At 42.5% G+C, this 20646-nt stretch overlaps 1 protein-coding gene across 1 annotated transcript in view; it reads right to left on the reverse strand.

Moving 5' to 3' along the window:
• Window positions 1-17319: 17319 nt before the first annotated feature.
• The window catches only part of GARS (glycyl-tRNA synthetase), a 54758-nt gene continuing 51431 nt past the window's right edge, over window positions 17320-20646 (reverse strand). The window contains exons 15-17 of the mRNA XM_006902795.1: window positions 19152-19245; window positions 18476-18666; window positions 17320-17479 (exon numbers count right to left, since the gene is read on the reverse strand). Coding sequence (XP_006902857.1) covers window positions 17354-17479; window positions 18476-18666; window positions 19152-19245 — 411 coding nt within the window. The 3' untranslated portion in view covers window positions 17320-17353. The remainder of the gene's footprint in view (window positions 17480-18475; window positions 18667-19151; window positions 19246-20646) is intronic.

The following is a 20646-nucleotide window of genomic DNA, read 5'->3' on the forward strand; positions in this document are numbered from 1 at the left end:
GGTGTTGTATCAGAACTATACCTGTCGCGTCTTCCGTCTCGAGCACTGTTGTGACTGTAACTGGTACACAATTTACTAAAGGAAACTAGTTTCAGGTCAAGGCAGCAGGCTTTTACAGACGAAGTTTCAATCCCAAACCCAGGAAGCCCGTCGGCCTTAGCTTTCAACCTGCGCACCCTGAGTAACAACTGGTGATAGTGTCTCTCTGGACAAGCCTCCAAGTGAGCAATGATGGTGAGAGGAGTCAGAGTGCAGCCAGCAACTGGCCTCAGCTCTCCTGCTTTCTCCACATCTCCCAGCCCACAGCCACCATGGCCTCAACCCAGATTAGGCTTGGGGGACTCAAGAACCTGTTGCCCCTTCTTGACTTTCTTCCTGCCTCACATCTGAGCTGACGTCTCCTGGACAGCCCCAGAGATAAACTGAACTGGAAGACAGGCTGGTTCTGGCCACGCCATATTCGTGGACATCTTCAGGTCCCCCAAGCACCTGGAGAGATAGGCAGTTTGTCACAGGAGAAGTAGAAGGAGACTGGGGTCCAAGAATACGAGGGGAAAAGTTATCTTCTGCTTCACATCACTGGGCCCAGGGGACATGGGCGAAGCGATGGGACCAGGGGAGTCTTTCCCTAAAGAGAATTGTCAGGTTAGAGGCAGGGGGCATAGGTGGTGTGCAGTGTGCAAGATGGACCCTCCCAAGGCTGAAGACTGCCTGACGCTATGTTGCTCTCTCAGAACGTACCTGCGTTTCTTACCAGAACTGATCAGGTTGTTTGCTGAGAGTCAGTGTTTCCAGGCTGGGTGCACCCTGGAACCTGCACTTGTAACCAGTCTCTCTGGTGACTGCCTGCAGCTGGTGTGAAGGCCTCCTTTCTTGCCCAGTTCACCAACACACACACACACACACACACACACACACACACACTGTGACAGGTCTTTCTGGAGACTCCGGGCGAAGTATTAGCAGCAGGAGTAGAGCAGATTTAAAACATGTAAATTTATTCATCAGCAAACTTAGAATGCTTTCCCCACTCTGCCCTTAATTTGCCACAAATTCTACTGAGGGGGCTGCGCCATTTAGAAATGTAAATTAGAAGTGCAAGGGGGCAGCAGGTGGGCTGGGGTCACCGCCCTCTGTTGATTGTGTTCCTTTCCTTCCTGGGCTGCTGAGAGGGTTTCTCTGCTGAAGGTTCTCCCACGCAGAGCTGCGCCATGCCACCCCAAGCACAGAACCTCACTGCAGATCCTGTCCACCCCTTGGGTCGAGGTCCTCTAGCCCCACAGCCAGGAAGCCTTCCTGCTGGTGCCATCTGATGGGTCCCTGAGCAGGAGGTCTTAGTCAGTCTCGCCACAGGTTGACCAGCACAGCAATGCATTCCAGGGCTTGCACTTATCTCTGTAACAAAAGCCCACATTCAAGAGAAGTTCTGGAAGCACTGTTAAAGAGATTGGGCTTTCCTGATTGGCCAACACAGTTCGATGCTAGCAAGACGGACCAAAGGCCCAAAAAGGAAGCCCAGCCACCTACGAGTGTTGTACAGAGAAAACATAGTCCTATAGCCCCCAACTTGGGCACCAGATGCCAACCCAGGCCAGACCAAGAGCATAAGAGAGCCTGTCCCACATCTTTCAGACAGTTGTCCACAGATGAATCCAATCGGAATGTGCCCAGATTTCCAAGACCCTCTCACCCAGTGGACAGAGGACCCTGTCTATCCTCCACCAATCCCTTACATCAGGGTGACAGGCATGGTTTGTCCCCCGTAGCATAGGTCCTGGTGTCATTAACGGCATCAAGTTTGGGTGAGAAGTTACATGATTCCCTGAATTAAACTTGTTCTGTAAATAAATGAAAATCAACCCCACAGAGCAGTCTGAGTTAGCACCTGCTGTCTAGAGGGAGAACCTGCTTGAAGGGGCCTCAGAGGGAGGGTAAGCCAGGTTCAGTCTCAGTATCTAAATTGTCCCTCAGGCTCTGTGGTGGGTGAATATGACAAAGTAATTAATTGTGCTTCTTAATTAGCTCTGCAGGGCACTGAGTGAGGCCCCTCTGGCTGACTGAGGTCCAACTGTGATAAACAATCTTGCACCATGGATCCTGTGGAGGCCCTTCTACTTGGGGAGGAAGGTGGAGAAATTAGAGGGCTCACTATTTCTTCTTTCCTCCCCTGGTTCTGATTTCTGGGAAAGGAAGGCGGGGGAGGGAGGGTGTTACCATGAGCAACCCCGAAACTGTCTCCTTTCCTTCTTCTTGAACCTCCAGCCAGGGACCTCCAGAAGATTCCACAGCCCCCTTGCCCATTCAGTGCTTTCCAAGGTGTGTACTATGGAATCAGTGGCTCTTGTTCCTAAGTTCAGGAACAGGCCCTGTGTCTCTAATTCCATCTCATTTCTTGGCTGGAAACAGATCCTGGGCTACCTTCCATATAGTCTCGTATGGCAGACCTGAACATTAAGATCTTCACACCCAAAGGAATGAGGGGTCAGTGTTGGCAAAATTCTCCACAAGGAAATTCCTTCTGGAGAAAGTTCTGGCTCTGAGAACTTCAGTCAATGATGTTAGTTTTATTTGGGTGGCTGACCCCGATAGAAAGTTTCCCCTTGAAGACAGGTTTATAAAATAGTGTATGATTTCTTTAGGAGTCCTTGGACAAACCACAGATTTTAAGAGCCACAGACCTACAGATAAAATGAAGATGTGACTAACAAGAACATCTTAATGTTTATTAGAACCAACTAGGAATTCCCAGTAGCATAGATTTCTGGGTACCACTTCAGACCTCCTCCTGAAGCATCATCTCTGACTCTAAACAGACTCAGGAGTGGTGCTGATGCAGGGCCACCCTGGGAAGTTCGTGTTTATGAGACACTTTGGGCTGCATCTCTCACCTCACAGCCCATGTCCCCTAACTGGGTGACTCCAATTTCCACGCTGGGTCACGTGCTCCTCAGGCTCACAGTCACCTGTGTAGGTGAGGTCTCCTCCACTAGGCTGTGAAGGAGCTGAGGGCAGTACAGCGCCCCCATCTGGTCCAGCTCTGAACTGCCAGGGCCAGGACCTAGGCAATCAGTTCCTGTGGGGTGCCTCACCCAGCCCTGGGGATACCAATCCCTAAAAGGTCTTGAAGTTTACAGTCCTATTTCTGTACTTGGAAACTCTCCCTCAAGTTTACAGATTTTAAAAGAATGTTTATGGTGCAACCACTGTGAAAGGCGGTATGGCGCTTTCTCAAAAAGTTGCAAATAGAGAGATACCATTTGACCCAGCAATTCCACTACTGGGAATGTAGCCCAAAGAGACCATAACTGACATCCAAGCAGATACATGCACACCAATGTTTATCGCGGCTTTGTTTACAATAGCAAGGAGTTGGAAACAACCTAAATGCCCATCAACAAACGAATGGATAGAGAAGCTATGGTATATTCACACAATGGAATACTATGCTGCATTGAAAAACAAAGAACTCATGCAATATTATTCAAAATGGTTGACTCTGGAGGACATTATGCTGAGTGAAGTATCTCAGTCACAAAAGGAAAAATGCTGCATGGTACCACTGTTGTAAAACAGGACTGACCTTGGGGTTGGGGAGAGACTGAGAAAGATGGGATAAATAATGTACACTGCATTGAAACAGATCAGGGAGAAAACTGTTTAAAAGGGATATGTGATTAGGTATTTTTGTCATGACAGGAGTCTAGAGCAAAGGCTACATGATGGAGTGGACCTGGGGGAGGGTTTGTAAAACAATGAAAGAATTTTTCTTTTACTTTTCTTAAGAGGGTAGTGTACTGGGGCGGGGGTTGGGAGGGGAGAAAAGTGCAACAATGAATGAATGGAAATCCAAAGTCTCTGTAAATTTTTACTGAAATTGATAATAAATTTAAACTAAAAAATGTTTACATTCACTTTCATTTTAGAGACATTCTTTAGAAATATTTGTCATAAGGCATCTTTTTCACAGTATTAATGGACAGTTTTGTAGTACAAAGCATTAGATAAAGTTTATCATACTGAGGAGTCCTAATAATGCATGTCAGGCATTTTTGACAATTTATTTCCTCTAAAAATGACACTCCAACAACACTAAGTGTGGGGACCTGCCGTGGAACCAACCCAATGGCTGCAAGCCTTCTGCAGAGTAGACAGAGAAGCTTAAGATTGTATACATCAGGTTGTCATTCTGAAGAAAGTAAAATTTTTACACCAAGATACAAAAGGTAGGAGCTGCACTAAAGCAAAAGTCATTAAGTCGTTCAAGCATTTATTAAGCATCTACTAAGTGCTATGCCCACCATTGGTAATGAGCCTACAGCTGTGAACAGCACAGGCCCAAATCCCTGTCCCCGTGGACTTGCGTTCTAGTGGGGAGACTGACAATAAACAAGGTACTCCAAGCCTGAACCCGAAGGCACCACTAGGCATGAATTTTCAGCCAAACAAGAGAACCTGTAACGTAAACACTACTACCCAGGAGGAACAAGAAGGGCAGCATTTACCCTAAAATACAGCTCAGAGGCAGAAGAAAAGGAGAGGACAAAAGAAAATGGGGACGCCAGGAAGTCATGGCAGGTTGGCTGGTACGCTGAGGAGATTGTCTCCGATGTCGCAAAACTAAACAAGTAAATTGTCAGTTAAATTAAAAAATTAAAATATTTTAGTTACAAATTTTACATTTTAATTTAAAATTAAAAAATTTAAAACTGCTCTATAAACTCACCCAACCATCAATCAAAAGTAAAAAGGAAACAAGACAAGTAAAATGTACCAGAGTTAATGACATAGGTGTTGTTATGTACCTTCAAGTTAGAATCGACCAACGGCTGACCATCCGGAGGGTTTTCAGAGGCAGTTAATCACACTGGAGGAGACTGTGCATCCTTCTCCCATGGAGCAGCTGGTGGTTTCGAACTGCATGCCTTCAGGATTGCAGTGCAGCTTCTTGCCACTAGAGCTTCCTATATGTAACAAAGTTAAGTGCTGAAGAAAAGAAAACAAGAGATATGAGCTCTGTGTGTGTACTAGAGTGAACATGAATGTGTGTGTACATGCATGCTAGAACGAACACAAGTGTGCCTGTGTGTGTGCATGTGTGCACACACAGGATAGTAAAACTTCAGGTGAAAGCTGGTGGACTAATAGTCTGCCCTGAGGTGACTGCTGGACGAAGTCATGAAGGATGTGAGGAAATCATGGTGAGAATACTCTGTAAGAAGTCTTTCCAATGATGACGGGTCAGCAGTGCTGGCGGAACAGGAGGGTGTGTGCTGTGGGCGGCACAGTGGGGGCAATCACTTAATGGGATACCTGCGTGAGGTATCCCACTTTGAGAATAGATAGATAGATAGATAGATAGATAGATAGATAGATAGATAGATAGATAGATAGATAGATAGACAGACAGATAGATGTAAGGGCATAAAGTACCACCAGAGAGCTCAGTGAAGTGTTTCTTACAAATCACCAGGTGGAAAGTGGAGATGGCGAGGCCAGGATGGTGGGTAGTGGGCATGAAGGTGGTTGGCAGTGGGCTGATTCTGAGCATCTAGTGAAGTTGAGACTGAAGGCCTGAATGTGGCCAGTGAGAATGCTGAGTGAAGACAAGCACTAAATAAGTATCACTAAGTTTGTGGTAAGAAGTTGCACTGCCAACCCAAAGGCATGCAGTTTGAATCCACCAGCTGCTCTGTGGGAGGCAGAAAGGTGGTTGGTTCTGTCCCGTGTGACTGACAGCATCTGAAAACCTCCTGGAAAGGCAGCTTGATGGACACAACCACCACCAAGGCTGTCGACCTTAGCAGAGTGGCAAGCCTGCTCCCAAACACTTTCCAAACCACAGAAAATCCAGGCTCAGTATTTTCAAAAGATTTTATTAAGCTTGTCAGTGAGCTTTTTTCCCCTTCCTACAATTTCATTGTGCTTAATCTTACTGTCAATTAACTCGCCCTCAGATGCTGAACAGTGGGTTCTGATGAGAGAGAAAGAAAAAGGTTTTAATTAGCCTAAATTGTTTTCATTAGCATAACTGCTTCTGCACTAATTGGTGGTGATTGAATTTTAAGACCTCACCCAGGCAGACCCTGGTTGGAAAAGTTCTACACAGCTCACTTCTACACCAAGCCCTGAACACTAAAGAGGGGGTCACAAGGCCCGAGTCCCTGGCAGGAGAGCATTCTCCTCCCGGCCGCACACTGCCAAAGTCCATTCAGTTCATGCTTAGGCTATGGCATGGGATGAAGTCTTAAGAGAATCAGGAGGAGGATAACAAAGTACTAAAGTTGGACAAGAGTCCAGTTTACTAGATAGATGATAGATAGATAGATAGATAGATAGATAGATAGATAGATAGATAGATAGATAGATAGACAGATAGATAGATAGATAGATGATAGAGGTAGAGGTAGAGGTAGAGAGAGAGAGACATGATAGGTTGGGAGGTAGTCTGGGTCCGGCTAAGCGCTCTTGCTGTTTACCCAGTCTGGATCCTGCATCTGGCTTGTCACCATTTGAACCTGACTTCTCTGGACTTGAGGCAGTGACCTGCCTTGTCTGTCCAGATGTGCCAGCCTCAAAGACAGCAGTTGTGACCTGCTGACATGTTCATCAGCTCCTGCAGCCATGCAAGTCAGAAGCCATTAGCCGACATCTGACTTGGGACTTGCCAGCCTGTACAAGCATGTGAACTATTTCTTTAACTCTTCTCTCTCTGTGAGCTTTATTGGTTTTGCTTCTCTGGAGAACCCAACTTACAGTTGCCTCTTTTCCTACTAGGTCTGGGGGAGATGGAGATAGGATTTATGATTCTGTTGTGAGTTTACTGTTAACAGGTTGGCAATTATAAAAACTTACTGAAGAAGCTCTGACAGTGAGAATGGCCTAAAGGGGTGTATGGTACCACTTAGACTGGAACCCAGTGACCGATGCCAAGAGCCATTAATGGTTTTGTCATGCTAGTAGCTCGGGAAGCTCAGAGCAGTGGGATAATCCTCTCCACATTACCATTTAATCATTTGCCAGAAAGGGTGAAGCCAAGATGATGTTTGGAGAATCTGACCCTAGTAGATGGATGCCTCCAGCACTTGATCTATAGAAAGGAGTTGGGTTTTATTTTTTATTTGAAGGAAAGTTTACAAAGCAAATTGGTTTTGCATTTAACTATTCATATATGCTTTGTAACTTTATTTACAATATCCACAATGTAATCTCATTCTTCTCACTTCCTCCTAGCAATTCTCATTTCCAGCAATCCTTCTATCCTAAACCTTCTTGCCTCCTGGACTTATCCTTGTACAAATGCTGCTATTTTGACCTAAAATGGCAGGTTATTCCAAGAATGGAATGCCTGGTGGCTCATTTGTCTGCCTATTGTCTGGCTGAAAGCTGAGTTCAGGGATGTTTTTCTCCAAGCTCAAAGGGTATCTCAGGTCCATTGTCTCTGGGGTTCTACTGGTCTCTATCAGACCAGCCTTTTTTATAGTTCTGAGTTTGGGTCCACATTTTGAACCTTTCTATCCACGCCCTTGGACTATAGTCCCTTTCAGAGTGGTCAACAGTGACCAGGCACCATCTCATTCTTCTGGACTCAGGGTCAAAGAAGTTGAGACTCACATGGCCCATTAGTCCTTTGGACTAATTGCTTCCATACATCTGTGCCTTCTATACCACTCCCTGCCCCCTTGTTCTGCACACAGACGAGCTGGATCTCACTTTTACATAATCTTTCTCACATTGGTCTTTATAATTCCTACAAAATAACGGGGTGGGGCTACGTAAGTTAGGTCGACAGAACTCTAAAAGGGGATTGATGAATCTTGCGAAAGTAAAGCTATCACAGAGGCAGAAAGGAAGGTTCTCACTACCAACAAGAAGCATATCCTCCGGACTCCGAGTCCTTGTGCTCAGAGGCTTCTCGATTTGGGGACAGGGCGAGCTGTAACACCATGACAGCCAAAGATGGTGAGAAACAGGTAGGGAAATAGTGGCAGGAGAAGAAGGAACGTAAAGCTAGCATAAGAAGGTGTGTTGTGCTCCCATCACAGAGTGAAGGGGCTTAGGGAACATGCTATTACAGCAGTTGTCTGCATTTGGGTTCATTTCTACTTCTTGTAAAGGGATGAGAATAACACAACAACAACAACAAAAAAACCCCAAAAACCCAAAACTACTTGAAGGGTCTAAGAGAAAGCTTTCCTGCAGAGTGGGAGCTGAGCACCTCTGGATTGATGTGTACAATGTTGGCAAAGCCAAAGCAGCTTTCTGACACTCAAGCAAGTCAGAGGGCAGGCTGAGGGGCCAAGAGAAGGAACACTTTCCCCTAGAAACAACACCTTGACTTCAGCCTTCTAAACAGGAAGCGCTGGTGGCATGGTACCCAGGGAGCTGTGCAACTAACCCAAAGGCACCATGCCTCTCTGGCAGTTCAAATCCATCAATGGCTCCATGAGAGAAAGATGGACCATTTCCTTCCTTGAAACTTACAGGCTTGGAAACTCAATGGAACATCAGTGAGGAGTTGGTTTTGACTCAACAGTAATGAGAGTTAATGAGTTAGCCTTTGAAATTGTAAAAAAATTTCTACTGTTAAAACTTCACATGTTGACCACCAAAGAACATTCAGATGGCCAACAAGCACATGAAGAAGTGGTCAAAATCCCTAGCTCTAAGAGAGGTGCAAATCAAAACACTTAGGATTTATCATCTCACCCCAGGAAGAATAGCAAAATTTAACAGAATAGCAAACAACAAAAGCTGGTGAGGTTGTGGAGAAACTGGAACGCTTATTCACTGTTGGTGGAAGTGTAAAATGGTGCCGCCAAATAGAAAGGATTTGACCCAGTAATTCCCCAAGAATTCTTGGAATATACCCCAAAGAAACCATAACTGCCACAAAGCAGATATATGAACACCCATGTTTATCAAGGCTTTGTTTACAATAGCAAAGAGTTGAAAACAACCCAAGTGCCCATCAACAAACAAATGGATAGAGAAGCTGTGGTATATTCACACAGTGGAATACTATGCTGCATTGAAAAACAAGGAACTCATGAAATATTATTCAAAATAGATGACCCTGGAAGACATTATGCTGAGTGAAATAGTCACATAAGGACAAATACTGCATAGTGCCACTATTGCAAAACGGGACTGACACAGGGGTTGAAGGGGGGGAGACTCAGAAAGATGGGATAAATAATGTATACTGCATTGAAACAGATCAGAGAGAGAACTGTTTAAAAGGTATATATGGTTAAGTATTATTGTCATGACTTGAGTTCAGAACGAAGACTGCATAGTGGAGTGGACTTGGGGGGAGGGATTTCTTTTACTTTTCAAAGAGAAGAACGAACTGGAGGGGAGGGGTGGGCAGGGAGAAAAGTGCAACAATGAATTAATGGAAATCCAAAATATCTGTAAATTTTCATTAAAATTAATAAAAATTTTAAAAAAAGAATCATGGAGTATTTAAAAAAGGGGAGAAAGGATAATAGGAAGTCATTGAAATTTAAAGTCAAAAGTCACATAATCACATTAAATTTTTAAAAATTAAAAAAAACCCAACACCTCTCATGTGTAATAAGTTTGTTATAGCAGCATTACTTAACTAAGACAAGCCTCCAAAGTCTATCCTTTAGATAAATGAAGGTAACAGCCTTGGACAAGAAAACAAAAATAACTATAGATTTTGAATATAAGGACAGAACGGTAAGAGGCCATGCCAAGAATAGTAACTTCTCTCTCAACTAGATCTAATGGTAATGCAAAAGGTATGGAGAAAGGGCACATAACTTAGATGATTCATAGATACACTTACTAAAATGAATCATTTCAATTGCCTTTCACAAAAGGAAGCATAACTTGAAGAAAATGGCATAGACTGAGTGACTCAAGGGACAAGGCCACTCTTCCCTGGCCCTGTACAGCTGTTATTATTATGACAAATCCCTTAGAACTCACATTACCAGATACACCACCATCATAGGATTATACTTCAACTGCCTGCATTAAGTTCTTTCCCACTTCAGAAGGGCCACAACCTCAATTCAAAATGTGAGTATGACTCAGTTCTGACACACATCAAAAGGGCCATGCCTTCAATTTCTAAATTAAATGGCCTCAAAACCAGTGCAAAAGTAGTTTTGGCAAGTCTAGGTATCAAGGCAAACAGGACGTGAAGCCAAATCAGTGGCTGAGGACAGGAACAAGATTGCATGGAGACAGCTCTCTTACCTCTCCCACTGTTCTCTCGAGTGTCAGCAATATCTTGAAAGAAATCATGGCTGACAAATTAAAAAACAAACAAACAAACAAAAACCAGAGGCTGAAACACAGCAGTAACTATGGTCAAGGGAATGATTCTGCGGACAAAACAGCTCTGAGTCTGAGCCAACTCAATGTCACCAAGCAAATGGAGATTTATTCTGACCTGGTTGAGAATATGCTTTAGCAACTCTTAGTATAGAACAAGAAGGAAAAGATCTCAAGTTGTAAGACAAGGGATTTAGGGTATGCATAAGGAAGCATTTCTCAACAGCAATAATTTTCCCCCCTTTATGAAACTGGCAAAAGTCAGATCCCACCACCCTCATGTTGCATCAGCTCCTTTCACAACCATCACTATGGTTTATAAATTGGAACACTATTGGACAGAGGCTAAATGGTCAAATTACTTGTCTAATACTGCACAGCTACTTAGTAGTCAAGCAATAACCTGGTTTCAGTTCTTATCACTTTAATAACGTGTTACTATTTCTACAATTAACTATGTTGTCTTTTTAAAATATTTTTAAATGCAACATATTTTTTACAGCATATTCTTCCCATTTAATATTTTTCCATTCATTGTTGCACATTTTCCTCCATGCCCATCCCTCCCCCCAGTTCACTTTTCTCTTTGAAAAGAAAAAAATTGTTTCATTGTTATATAATTTCCTGCCCCACTCCCCAAGTCCACAGTCCACTTTACTAAGCATGGGTTTTTTTCATCAAAAGTGAGTAATTTCACATGTTACACCACAAAGAATAATCAGAATAAACAAAATAATCAGAATCCCAGAACACTTTTAGCTCATGTTAAATCTATACCTAGATCAAGATCTGTTGTCCTAATGGAGCAAGGCAACAATGCATGGTTTAAAATCAGAAACAGTGTGCCTCAGGGATGTATCCTTTCTCCATACCTATTCAATCTGTATGCTAAGCAAATAATTCGTGAAGCTGGACTCTATGAAGAGGAACATGGCATCAGACTGGAAGAAGACTTATCAACCTGCATTATGCAGATGGCACAACTTTGCTTAAAGTCAAGACTTAAAATGCTTGCTGCAAGAGATTGAGGACTACAGTCTTCAACGTGTATTATACCTCAACAAGAAAATAAAGGTGCTCACCTCTGGGTCAATGGACATTATGATGGAGAAAGGATTGAAGTGTCAATGATTTCACCTTGCTTGGATTAACAATCATGATCCTTGGCACCGGCTATGAGGTGATCAGGAGATGTATTGCACTAGGTTAGTCAGCTGTCAGGGAAGTCTCCAAATTACCAAAGGGCAATGATATCAGTTTGAAGACTAATCACTTGCTATGCATCTGAAAGCTGGAAAGTGAATAAGGATGACAGAACTGATGCCTTTGAACTGTGGTGTTGGAGACGAATACTTGTCTAAGTAGGAGAAAATGGGACATGGGAGTACAGGGGCATGAAAGAGCCAGAGGGAGTGAGAATAACACAGCCTCTTACTATCCTAGAGCAGAAAGCAGATAAAGAGCTCATAGCCCAGCCCCATGATGCTTGTAGAGTCCCACTAGCAGTAGGAGGTTCATTTATTTATTGTTGACTCAGACTCAGTTGTGGTACTGAAAATGGGTTTTACTAAGGAGGTTGGAAGAGTAGGGAAGATGAAGAATATCATCCAATGAAACTCCAGGTTTTAGCTCATGTTCCAAGGCACAATTTCTTAATTAGTCCAGGCTCTGGTTTCAGTTCAGCAGTCAAATCCAAATCATGCAGCAAGGTTTGCCTCAGAGCAGTTATTAAATTAGCATCTCCTTCAAGCATCTGACAAGAACAGCAAAATCTTTAACTGTGGCCAGCACAAATGCAGGAAGCCTCAGGTCACACCTTCTCACACTTTCCACAGCAATGCCAGTCTCTCCATCACCAAGGGTCTTGCTCCATTCTCCCTCAAGTCTTGTTGCCAGTGTGGAAAGTACTCTTTCTCTTAGCCTTGTCCCACAGCTGTTGATTATTTGTAAGACCATGTGTCTGCAGTTAAGGTGGCTGGAGACCAGAAGGGGCTAACTATAATGGCTTAAAAAAAAAAAGCAGCCAAGTTTTTGGCTAATACCACAGTATTGAATATTCTATGGACTGCCAAAAGAACAAACAGATGTGTCCAGGAAAAAGTGCAGCCAGAGTGCTCCTTGAAGGTAAAGCTTTGTCCCTCATACTTTGGACATGGTGATAGAAGAGGCCATTCCTTGGAAAAGAACATCATGCTTGGCAAGGTGGATAGTCCAAAAGAGAAGAGCCCTTCAATAAAATGGACTGACACAGTGAGTGTAGCAGTGGGATCAAGTGTGTCAGAGATGAGGATGATGATGGCACAGGACAGGACAGGGTTCTTGTTATTCTCAGGATCACTGAGTTGTATTCAATTTGACAGCATCAACCACCACCACCACCCTCCCAAGTGCATGGGTATCTTTCATCGATCAAGAAACCCTAGGAGCATCTACACAAGTCTTCAATGTAGGTCCCATTATGTACACGACTGATTGGGTCACTGCCTCAATGTCCCCATCATCTGATATGGTGGCTATCACAAAGGCCTTTGGCGCCTGGCTATTTCTCACCCGAGTCACCATCAGTGTAACTTTGTAGGTGTGGTTTATAAAGCTCACATAAAAGGCACTTATGAAAACAATGGGAAATTCTAAGAGTTAAGGAATCTCTCTCAGGGGCCAAGGACAAAGACCAAATTTTTTGAGTAAAGTTGAACCCTGACTGTATAGTTTATTTAACCAGGTACTCTGACCTTGCTTCCAAACTGGTTCTGTCCCCTACTTCCTGAATGAACTCAAAAGACTCAGCTATACTTTTACTTTTTATGTAAAAGGACCATACTCTTAAGGGTTAAAATGAACCCAGGCTGAAAATATGGAGGTCATACACAAACTCACTACCTTCAAGTCAAAACTGACTCACAGCTGACCCTACAACAGGTTATTGCGAAGCTATAAATTGCACAAGAGGAGACTGTCCATCTTTCTCCTTTGGAGCCTTGGTGGGTTTGAGAACTGCCAGAGGTGTGGTCTCTGGATTAGCAGTGCAACTCCCTATGGGCCAGAGAGTATACTATTCCTAACATAGTAGGTACCTCCAAAAACGTGTCCTTCTTCCTGCAAACAATGTACTCCAGCGTTCACTGAATGATGTCTCTGGAGAAAGGCGCAGACCAGGCTTATGATGCAGAATAGAGGATTGTGTAAGGGAGGCAGACACAGGCTATGCAATGCTTAGAGCACATTTAAAGTTATCTCCACGGAGCAGGAGAAAAGCCATGCCATGTAATTTCACTTTCCTGAACACTGGAGTTATCAACTTAGTACCTAGTTAAGAGAAATACTCGTCCATTCAGTAGACACTCCCTCATTTCCAGGGTTCAAGGCCTGGCTGAAAGCTGGTCATACAGCAGTGCTTCTCTCAAAGCACTTTCTGAAACATGTAGATACTCAGGCACCACCCTGAACTAATTCATTAAACTGGTTTCAGGTGGGACCAGACATGACTGGTTTTTCAAGCTCAAGGGATTATAACGTGCAGCCTGGGTGGGAACACAGGCCTCACATCCATATTCTCCTGCTGTAGCAGGTTAAACTTAACCTACAAGGAACATACTCTGTCCAGTTTTGAGGGCACATTCCACCTGGGCAGCAGGGCAGGGCTCCACACTGCTCCTCTCAGGCAACCCCGAGTGACGTTCCCAATTATACCATTTCCGGAGGAGATGGCACTTCCATCCACATGGTCTTAACACAATTACTGCCTAGAGGCAGCCCAATAACCAAGACTTATTGAAGAAGCAATAAGAGGCGAATTCCGAAGCACAGTAAGATTATTAATCCATTCACTTACTGAATCTTCAACCAATTTCACTCTTGTGGAGAACCCTGTCTGCTGGCCTAATGCCTAAAAGCTCTTTATTTCCAGCGTCAGTGCAAGGCTCTGTAAGTGAGCAACATCATCCAAGGATCTCCATGCTGGTCTGATCGGGAGCTGGAGATGAAAGTTCTCCCATGTAACCAAACCCAAACCCAGCACCACCCATGATTACTGGGCAAGCAGAACTGCCTTAACAGTCTGTAAATCTTTATAGAAGCAAGCTGCCTCATCTTTCTCCCATGTGCTAGGTCCATTTCAAGGCAATATATTCAGGTATAGTATGGCTTCATCTTCAGTGTATGACACTTGTAAAAAGACTCCACTGGCTGAGGCAAACACTGCCATTATATCAACTTCATGCAGTTTACATGCTACTATGTGTGTGCTGGCAAGTCAACTAAAACAGTGGACCTATGAACAGATGTGGCCCTTAACACATTGCCACATATGATGGCAAAATGTGTTTCTAAGCATGGTCATCAATATAAAAGTGTGTGGCAACATGTTAACCTATCCTGCACCATCCGCACAATCTCCACCATGCTCAAGCCCATAGTCAGTTACTGTGAACCCATCTCACTGAAAGTCTTCCTCTCTGACCTCCCACCTTTATGAGCCTCTTTCCCACAGGATCGGCCCCTCCTGATAGGATGCTCAAAGTATGTCAAATGAAGTTTCACCAGCTCTGCCTCTAAGAAGCATGCTGGTTGAACGTCCTCCAAGGTTTGGGTGCTCTCTCAGTAGCCTGTGGGATACTCAGTACCCTTCTCCAGCACAATTCAATGGCAACCGTTCTTCTGCCATTCTTATTCACTGTTCAACTTTCAGATACACAGGAAGCAATTAAAAATAGTATGGCTTGGATCAGGCATCTCTTAAATCTTTAACCTGACACTGTTGCTTTTCAGCACTTTCTCAAGATCTTGGTAGTAGGAAGACATGGCGGAGAATGAATCTATTTCATGTGATATGCTGAATAAAGTATTTTGCAAGTTCTTGTCACAAAGAACTTTGACATCTCTAATACTATTCCATGCAATTATTGAGATCTCTTCCATATTTTTACAATTACTTGGCAAAACTCCTTTTCTATATTTAACATTTTAACAGTCATCTTGGGCTGCTAACCAAAAGGTTAGCAGGTGAGCAGTTTGGGCTATTTGGCAATAATAAGATTCCATAATCCTATGGAAGCCAGACATAGAATAGCTCCCAAGATATTATAAACCCCACCTTCTATTTGAATGAGTGCCAAAATCTTGACCCAAGAAAGTTTTAAATAATCTACCTGTTGTTTTCTATGTACATTCCACAAAAACCCCAAGTTAGAATGGGACCCTTCCTCACCACTATTTTCGGAACATGACAAGTAGAATTTCTCTGAAAAGCAATGCTATTTATCTAGCTCTTGTTTAGCTAGCTCATAGTTCAGTAAATACATCTTATGATTTATGATAGAAAGAAAAAAAGCCTTAGAATATTAAATTCAGAAAGATCTTTGCTATAAACATCTACTGGGTTTAAACAGGACAGAGGTGTACACACAGAGACTTAAGCAGAAAGCCTGCTTGTACTTAGTATCAAGCAAATATGGTACAAACACAACCAGACAACTTCGCTGTTGGTTTATCATCTGCAATCAGGAAATCAATTATTTTAGAGAGGGGAGGTGTTCTCTTGGGAGAAATTACATATTGCCACCTAGAGGAGGAAAAAATAAAACAGAAAAAAGGATTTGCAAAATTAATTTCTAGCATACCACTAATAACAAAAGTATTTGTCAATTAAAAGTGAAGAGAGTTTTGGCTCCAATTCTATGTACTTTTCTTTCCTTATTAATGAATTCCTAACAGTATCTGACCAGGAGCCCTGGTGGCACAGTGTGAGTCATCCTGGGCTGCTAACCGAAAGGTGAGCAGGTGAGCAGTTTGAATCCACCCGTCGCTCTCCGGCAGAAAGACAAGGCAGTCTCTTCCTGTAAAGGTCTGCAGCCTTGGAAACCTGAGGGCTGACTTGGTAAATAATAGCTGTTCAACTTTGTGCATCTCTGAATTTCATCTACACACACACACTCTATACATGTTCCAACCTATTGACACTGTGATGGTTGAGGTAAATTCACACAGGGTTCTTTTAATGTTGTGATTCCCAGGGTGGTTTATGGACCAAAGTATAATCTCTGAAGCCCCCCTTACCACAGGGGGATTGTCTCTGTCAGTGTTCTCTTGGAGGCTGCAGAGACAAAGCCATCTGGGAGGGAGCATTAAGAGCTAAAAGGGTCCTAACACCCACCCAGCTCTCCTTCTCCTCCTCCACTGCGCTTGCACCCAGCACTACCTGCCTTTCCCAGAAGCCACCCACCATGCCTAGAGGCTGCTATCTTTGAAGCACAATGGATTATTATTTTGTCCCCCCAGAAAAAGAGCTTTTCCTACCAGAGGGCATTTATAGATAGAAAGGCTACACCTGTGCATGTTTTGAAGCTATACTGGCTACCACAGTCCCCAAGGGTACTGCTGAGGAGACAGGAATTGTCAAGAATTTTGATTATCATGTATTAAAAGAGGAAAACTCAGAAAAGCTCTTAACATGTGGTTAACAAATATGTTTAAAAAAATAATAATGTTTACAAATTCTATTATGCCATTTACATAAAGTGTCTAGAAAAGGTGAATTATAGACACAGAAAGTGAATTAGCATAACTCAGGGCTGAGAATAGGCATGTAGAGCTATGGAAAACAGGTAAGGGATTTCTTTCTGAGACAGACAGGTTCTAACATTAGACTGCGACAGTGGTTGTACAACAATACATGACAGCATCACTGAATTGTGCACAAAAGACTGATGAATGTTATGGTACATAGATTAGACCTCAGGAAAGCTGGATATATTATTTATTATTTGTGATTCACATTAAGTTATGAGCCCATCTACCAAGACAATAGAGAAATTGTTTTACTAAAAATGGAGAAACACAAGCAAATGGATTACAAGTTTTGGTCAGAATTCCTTCAATTTTAATGGTAAATTTTACATCAGAAGGTAAAATCAGGCAGCCACTGAGGATAAAATACAGTCCCTGGGTGCAGTCACAATGCTGTTTTTTATGTAAAGTAGGGATTTTAAGAGTTTTGCTTTGTTTTGTTTTGTAATTAGCCAAGAAATTAAAAGTCCCCAAATGGTCCTCACTCCTCCATGGTCTCTCTTTTACCAGTCTCTTGTCCTTCAAACAGAGGATACCTGGCCTCCACATCAGACCACGTAATGCTGCCATTGGCCAGACTGCGGATGAGCTCAGGCAGTTCAGAGACCTGGGGTGACAGAAAAGAAAAGCCTAGAGTGAATAGATTTATGAGTATTTACTATAAACTCAGGAAACCTTAGCTAGAGTCAAAAGAGCATTTAAGGGGAGCTCTGGTGGCCTAGTGGCAAGAAGCTGCACTGCAATCCCAGAGGTATGCGGTTCAAATCCTCCATATGCTCTGCTGGAGAAGGAGAGGCAATCTCCTCCTGTACCAGTCAGATCTGATTTGACAGTACACACACACAAAATAATAATAATTTAAAAAAAAATAAAGTTACTTTTAAAAAAAAAAGAGCATTTAAATGAAAATAGGTGTCCTCTACAAATTGTTCCCCATATAATAATCTACCTCTGTTTCTCATCACTAAAGCCTCTTTCCTAATTACACCAAATCCCCTTCCAGGCCTCTGTTCAGGCTCCTTCCTCCTTAGAACGCCATCTTTTACTTTCCTACTATTATCAGATTGTATCAAACTGAAAATATTTGTAAATACTTGCTCAAGTGAATAAATCAGTCAGGCAGTTGTCAATAGTCTCTACTATAAACCGTTCATCACTGTCCATATTTCATTATTCCCTTCTCTTGGATTAACATGACCAAGTTTATACATACACAATCATACACCTACATAGAAATATAAACAGACAAATGTCTCAGCCCTCAAAAGCCTGTCACTAAAACTACAGCAACAATCTCCCGAGATTCAATTTCTCTTATCCAAATAAACAAACAACTACAAAAGCAAACCGCCTGAGAAAGAGCCCACAGCTATGTAAATGACTCTACAATATTAAAGAGGGAACAGATATTTTCAAAATTAAACCAAAGGGATTTTAGAAATCATGCTATGTCTGATACAAACCCATTATTAAAATTAAAAAAATAATATTAAAAAATGATGTTAGACATAAGCAGGGCATAAACACATCAAAATCCAACTCCTATCTGTGGAAGCCATTACATATTCCTAAGCCTGGAAACCGTCACTGAGCAGGGCACTACCTCGGCTCTGATCTGCTGCATGGAGTCTCGGTCCCTCAGGGTTGCAGTATGAGGAGTCTTGTTCACTGTGTCAAAGTCAATAGTGATGCCAAAAGCCACACCAATCTCATCAGTCCTGGCGTAACGTCTTCCGATAGACCCAGAGGAGTCGTCGACCTTGTGAGAGACACCATTCCTGGTCAGGGCTTCCGCTGCATAAAATAAATTCAAGAAATTAAAAACAAAGCCATGGAAGAAATCACAAAGTTCTCTTACAAGCCCAAGAAACTTAAGGAACAAAACAAGTGAATAATGACAATGAGCTACAAGTGCAAGAAAGGAATATCCCTGAAGCCCAGACCCTCGGCCAGACCTTCACCCACAGCCACATCTGAGTCAGCAGCCCAGAATCTTAACGGGGAGACATCAGGGCTCTGGCTCCGCTCGCTGCCTGGCCCTAAGCAGCTCAGTAAACTCTTCCTTTTTCCAAATTTAAAATAGCTGAGCTGTTCCAGATGACCACAGGGATCCCCTTCAGTGCTGAGGATTCAATGGATTGGATTTATTACTGAGATTGAAATAATTTAAATTCTTTACTAAACAGGTATTATTTTTTATTAAAATAAACACTATCTCCCCTAAAATTCCATGTACTTGAAAGTGTTCACATCAAGATTATTCAACTGGATTTACTTACATAATTCCTTCACAAATGGCATGAACTCTTGGTTTTGGCTCAACGGAAGGACGGAACATTTGAATGGAGCAACTAGAGCAGGGAAACTGAAGAACTAGATAGATGGTTTAAAAAAGAAATTCAAATATGTTAGTTCACACAAAAACAGAAAATGTGACTCGATCTGTTATTGTCCAAGATCAAAACAGGTTAACATTTACTGAGTGTCCAGACATTACTACATTATCAAAATGTCTGAAAGCACGATATGGAAAAAGAGAAAAAAATAAGGAAAACTGTAAGCAGAGTAAGAAACAGCAGCTTTTGAGTCTGAATCTGGGCCACCCTGGGCCAAGTGGAGAGCCTCTCAAACTCCCTGAAACAGAGCTTTGTGGTACTCATAAACAAAAATCAAGTATGTCCTATTAAATGTTAGAAGCTTATCATTTTGGGTTAGAAATCAAAGCTGAAGGCAGTTTTTAAAATATACTTAGACAAGGGAACGCTGATTGCCTAGTGGCAAGAAGGTGCACTGCAATCCTGAAGGTACGTGGTTCAAATCCACTAGATGCTCGCTGGAGAAGGAGGGGCAATCTTCTCCTGTGCCAGTTAGATTCAATTTGACAATACACAAAACAACAACAACAAAAAACCAGCACATAATACGCTTCACCAAAGAAGACATTCAGATGGCAAATACACACATTGAAGAAATGTTCAAAATCCCTAGCTCTAAGAGAGATGCAAATCAAAACAACTATGAGATATCATCTCACCCCAGTCAGAAAAGCAAAATTTAACAGCAGCAAGCAACAAATGCTAGGGAGGTTGTGGAGAAACTGGAACCCTTATTCACTGTTGGTGGAAGTGTAAAATGGTGCAACCATGGAAGGCGGTATGGCGCTTTCTCAAAAAGTTGCAAATAGAAATACCATTTGACCCAGCAATTCCAATACTGGGAATAGACCCCAAAGAAACCATAACTGTCACCAAAGCAGATATATGTGCACCCATGTTTATCGCGTCTTTGTTCACAATAGCAAAGAGTTGGATACAACCCATCAACAAACGAATGGATAGAGAATCTGTGGTATATTCACTCAACGAAATACTATGCTTCATTGAAAAATAAGGAACTAATGAAATATTATACAAAATGGGTGATCCTGGAGGACATTATGCTGAGTGAAATATCTCAATCACAAAAGGACAAATACTGCATAGTACCACTACTGTAAAATGGGACTGACATTAGGATTGGGAGGAGACTGAGAAAGAGGGGATAAAATATGTATATTGCATTGAAACAAATGAGGAAAAAACCTGTTTAAAAGGGATATATGATTGAGTATTATTGTTACGACAGGAGAACAGAATGAAAGCTGCATAGTAGAGTGGATTTGGGGGGAAGAGAATGTTTAACAATAAAAGAATTTTTCTTTTACTTCTCAAAGAGAAGAGTGAACTGGGTGGGAGAGGGAAAGGGCAAAAATGAATGAATAGAAATCAAAGTCTC

Source organism: Elephantulus edwardii, unplaced genomic scaffold, assembly GCF_000299155.1.
Source record: "Elephantulus edwardii isolate Elephantulus edwardi_28Jun2011 unplaced genomic scaffold, EleEdw1.0 scaffold00452, whole genome shotgun sequence".
Classification (NCBI taxonomy): Eukaryota; Metazoa; Chordata; class Mammalia; order Macroscelidea; family Macroscelididae; genus Elephantulus; species Elephantulus edwardii.